Here is a 4,996-nt window from a genome sequence, read left to right on the forward strand (position 1 = left end):
ACTAATAATAGTATGTTATGCATCGATAGCAGCAACAGCTTTTCCAGGTTCTGCAGTCATCTGAACAAAATTGTAGACATTCAGCACATTCCATTAAAAATAAAACAAAACAAAAAAACAAAGAAAAGAATAATATCCAGAAAATAGCAAAGTTCTGTTGCTGTTGTGGTACCTGGCACCATTTTTTTTATTAGCATCTTAATCATCATCTGGAAAGAGAACATTCTAGAGTAATATCATTAAATATAACTCTGATAAAGCACAGTCACTACTATGTATCATAATGCAGGTACAAGATATTTTACATTCACAGAGGTATGATACAGTACCATCCTACATCAATAACACTAGAATCAATTTTGGTTTGAAATTTACTTTGTCTGTCCTTGTGTCTTGCTTAAGTGTTTTCTCATTTTTATTTTTGTTGTCGGACTGTCCTTGGTTTAATCTCTGGATTACCACCCAAATATTCCTGATATATTTGCGCCCTAGCTTCTGTGTCTCTAACGACCCACAGACATTCTCATCTTCATAACATCAGAGAAACATCTCATCAAATCATCTGCAATGGTTTATCCCAATTGATACAATCAGCAACACATTAAAATCAAGCACAACTTGGACAGTGACCACCTGTGGTAGTCACTAGTCTATCACCCTTAAATCATTTGAATTAAATTGAAATCAAGAAGCAGTCCAGAACATGTCTGCAGTGAACAAAATTTCAACATAGTATATTTGCCATTTAATGGCTCAGACAGAGCGAGGACGCAAGACCCCTGATCTCAGTTAGCTGATGGCTGAACCCCATGACGCTGACTGACCTCTGGCTGCAAGGCCCAGATTGAGTTCCCCAACCTTCTGAATGGTTGAACTCCACAACGTTCTATTACAGGTTTCCCATGCCCTTTCTTTAAAGATGTTCAAAGTTGGGAACTCAGAAAAATACCCTTGATGACCACCTCTGCCTCTGCAGAGTGGGTCCAAAGCCTGGCACAGTGAGGAGGTCTGAGAGTGCGCGCGGGGGTGGGGATGTTGTAAGGGGAGTTATGGGTGTTCATGGGCGCCCGCGGGGCTACCTTCTGGCACTGGAGCGATGGCGGCAGGGGCGGGAGAAGGCGTGGCTCTCCTTCCTGCGGTGGATGGGGCCCAGGCTACCTCCAAGCTGATTGATTTTCATATATTAAGTTAACCTTGCATTCCTGGGATAAATTGTATATAATGGCAAATAAAGGACTGAGTAATAATCCAAAAAAACAAAACAAAACACATTTTTATCCATTCATTGTTTGATGGGTACTTGGGCTGTTTTCCAGGTTTAGCTATTAACAAACTGTGGCACTATAAACATAGATGTGCATATATTGCTGCTTTTAATTCTTTTGGGAAGATACCAAGAAGGGGAATAACTGGGTCAAATAGAACCTCTAGCTTTATTTTTTTGAGGAATCTCCACTCTGATATCCACAGTGGTTGCACCAGTCTGCACTCCCACCAACAGTGGAGAAGGGTTCCTTTCTCCCCACAGCCCCTCCAGCATTTGCTATTGTTGATTTCTTGATAGCAGCCATTCTTTCTGGAGTGAGAAGGAATCGCAGCATTGTTTTAATTTGCATCTGTTGAATGACCAGTGATGTTAGACATTTTTTCATATATTTATCTGCCATTTCTACTTTTTCATCTGGGAGTCTCTATTTCAGGTACCCTTTTTGCACTGGGTCTTTAAATTAGGGTGAGGTCTGATTTTTTTACTTCTTTATATATTCTAGATTGTAGTCCTTTGAGGAACAGCTGACAAAATTTTTTTCCCACACCGTGGATTGTCTCTTCACTCTGTTGGTAGTTTCTCTTGCTGTGTCAAAGCTTTTTCTCATATTAAGTTTATTGGTACTTTTTAGGTATACAGTACAGTTACATTCATCACTGGGATCTTGTACCTTTACATGATATATCTTGGTTCTCATTTTTTCCCCTTGGCTCTGCCCTCCCTTCACCTCCTCCACCCTTCCCTATTTACAGACTTTGTTTCCATTTTTTTCCTTTTCTCATATTTCCCCGTATTTCCTTTCCCCTGCCCCTCCCACTTCCCCTACTCCTTTAGCCCTTTTCTTCCTATTTCACATTATCAGTTATACAATTTGAACCTTATTTACACTTGTAGTTTTTCACACAAGAGAAATATTCGGTATTTACACATGTGTGTCCTATTTATTTCACTTAAGAGTTTGGCCTCAATATGCATCCATTTAGCTATAAATGTCTCTAGTTTCTCATTCTTAATGGCTGAGTAGTACTCTGTTTTATTGAAAAACCACATCTTTATCCAGTCTCCAGTTGATGGACAATTGGTCTATTTCCAAGTTTTAGCTATTACAAACTGTGCTGCTATAAACATGGATATGCATGTATTGCTGTGGTACAATTAAAAGCTTTTTAATAAAATGAGATCCCAGTTGTTGATTCTTTGTGCTATTTCCCGTGTGATTGGGATTTGGTTTATAAAGGATTTGCCTACACCAGTGTCTTCTATCTTCAGCAGATTCAGTATTTTTGTTTTGATATTTAGATCTTTGATCCATTTTGATTTTAGTTTAGTGCATAGTGGGAGACATGAGTCTAGTTTTAATCTTTGGCATGTGGAAAGCCAATTTATCCCGCACTATTAAAGAGGCCATCTTTCTTCTAGTGAAGGTTTTTGGCCCCTTTGTTAAAGATAAGGTGGCTCAATGTCTTCAGAGTTGTTTCTGCATCTTCTAATCTATTCCACTGGTCCTCGGGTCTGTGTTTTTGCCAGTACCATGCTGTTTTTATCACAAGCTCTTGTAGTATAATTTCAAATCAGGGATTATGATGTCCCTGCCTTGCCTTTGTTGCCCAGAATTGCTTTTGCTAGTCTAGCTCTCTTACTAAAAAAGAAAAAGATGGTAAATTACATTAAATTTAATATAAACTATTTTTAAAGGCAGCGAGATAAATTTAATGGAAAAAGAAAAATTTCCTAATAAAATACAAGTATGAATTACTGGAAAAATGAAAAACAATACAATTAATATGTCACTCAGATTACTCTTGTAGAAAATACTTGAAAAATGCACTAGCTTAGATATTTTTGAAGAAAATGAACAAAACTCAGTTATTCACAATAACATGAGTAAAGCACTGACAGATACTGAAGATGTAAATATATATCTGGTCTTAATTTTTTTCCCTATCTCCTCCCCCTTCCTTCTGGTCAGACACTTGAGAAACTATATGTCTATCAAAAAAATTTTTTTTGTGCTACTCGGGATTGGATCCATGGGCTTTGTGTTAAGCTGTATGCACAGCCCTTTTTGAGACAGTGTCTCATCAAGTCACCAAGTTGGCCAGGCTGGGCTTGAACTTGCAATCTATTTTTTTGGTACTAGGGATCGAGCTTGGGTCCTTATGCTGATGAGGCAGGCAGTGGAACCACTGACTTAAATCCCCGGCCCTTGAACTTGCAATCTTTGTGATTCATCCTTCCATCTACTTCACATTTTGATGTTACCATGATAATAATGGCTTAAAACTTGTGTGGCCATGTAATAACTGGAACACTTCTAAGCAAGTAAAGTGGTGGCATTCATAATTAAAAGTAGAAGTATTGCTACGAATGAGGACAAATGGTGATCCTACTTAAATCAGCTGCATAAGAGCTAAACTGCCCCCAAATCATTTTCACACTTTCCACAATAAAGACAAAACAAATGCAGTACTGGGTTGTTTATTTACTGTTCACTTGAGCAATTCCAAGTGTGAATTACTATTTTAGATATTGTTGTATTCAGAATGTTATTTCAAATAAAAACACTTAAAAGACACTTTAAAAAGTTTTATTTTTTAAGTTTTTACATTAAAAATGTATTCAGCTTTTGCTTTCTTCTTGAAATGATCTTTAGTTTACTCTGTGTACTATATTCTGAACTTGTACAGTCTATTTCCTTGTGCCACTGGAGAGACTGTTGTGTTATACAACATAGCTAACATATACGCTTAGGAAAATCATAGCATTTTTTTTTAAACAATTTGTTTTTTGTGGTACCAGGAATCGAACTCAGGTCCTTGTGCTTGCAAGGCAGGCGGTAGAGACACTGAGCTAAAACCCCAGCCCTTTAGCATATTGTTAATATGTCTGGAAATCTATCCTCAGAGTCTATAGAGAGGTCTAACTGGATTTAAGCCATAGGGTTACCCTTAGGGTTCTAGTTTCAATCTGTTTTATAAAACCGTAACCGTAGTAGCCTTTGTAGGCCTTTAGTGTCATCTAAATAAAGTTAAGTAATTTTCTCAATGGTTATTTTTGTATTACAGGAGAAGGGCCGTCACTGGTGTAAAAGAAGACAAAAGCAATCATGTAGGCAGTTCTTGTGTTGGGGCCTTGGCCATCATAATTCTCCCAATAAAGTTGTGCAGTTCTCTTCAAAGAAGACTAGCATAACTTTTGTTTATTTCTAGGTATTTAATGTCAAAATATGTATTTTCTTTTAATAATTCTAAAAGTGTATTGATAGATGTTTTCAGTGTACACAATAGCTTTGAGAATAGTTTTATTTCTACCATTTAAAACCTCTTACCTTTTATTCCCCTTTTCTCATTTTATGGCATTTGACAGACCCACCAATACAGTGTGAAACAAAGCTGGTGATAGTGAACATTCTTTTTTCCCCCCTGGTATGAAGGATTGAAATCAGAACCTTACACTTACCAGGCACTCAGGGTACCATTGAGCTATATCCCTGGCCCAATACTGGACTTTCTTGTCTTATCCCTGATCAGAAATGGAAAGAACTTAACATTTCATCAAGGTGTTTAATGTACCCTTTTTGGGTAGATACACTTTATCAAAGTACAGTTGCTCCATTCCATTCTATTTTTGCTGAGAGTATTCATTTTGAAAGTATGTTGAATTTCATTGTTGTTTCTAATGAGATTGTCATAGAATTTTTCCCCTTCATTGATCTCACTATGGTGAATT

General features: G+C 37.2%; 1 protein-coding gene across 1 annotated transcript in view; it reads left to right on the top strand.

Moving 5' to 3' along the window:
* Nucleotides 1-4,448, top strand: part of Page1 (PAGE family member 1) — a 10,627-nt gene extending 6,179 nt beyond the window's left edge. Inside the window, exon 5 of the mRNA XM_010606309.2 lies at nucleotides 4,333-4,448. Within this exon, the coding sequence (XP_010604611.1) occupies nucleotides 4,333-4,355 (23 nt within the window). The 3' untranslated portion in view covers nucleotides 4,356-4,448. The remainder of the gene's footprint in view (nucleotides 1-4,332) is intronic.
* The last annotated feature ends 548 nt before the right edge of the window (nucleotides 4,449-4,996 follow it).

Source organism: Fukomys damarensis, unplaced genomic scaffold (genome assembly GCF_012274545.1).
Source record: "Fukomys damarensis isolate Sample0158 unplaced genomic scaffold, DMR_v1.0_HiC HiC_scaffold_39, whole genome shotgun sequence".
In the NCBI taxonomy this organism is placed as follows: Eukaryota; Metazoa; Chordata; class Mammalia; order Rodentia; family Bathyergidae; genus Fukomys; species Fukomys damarensis.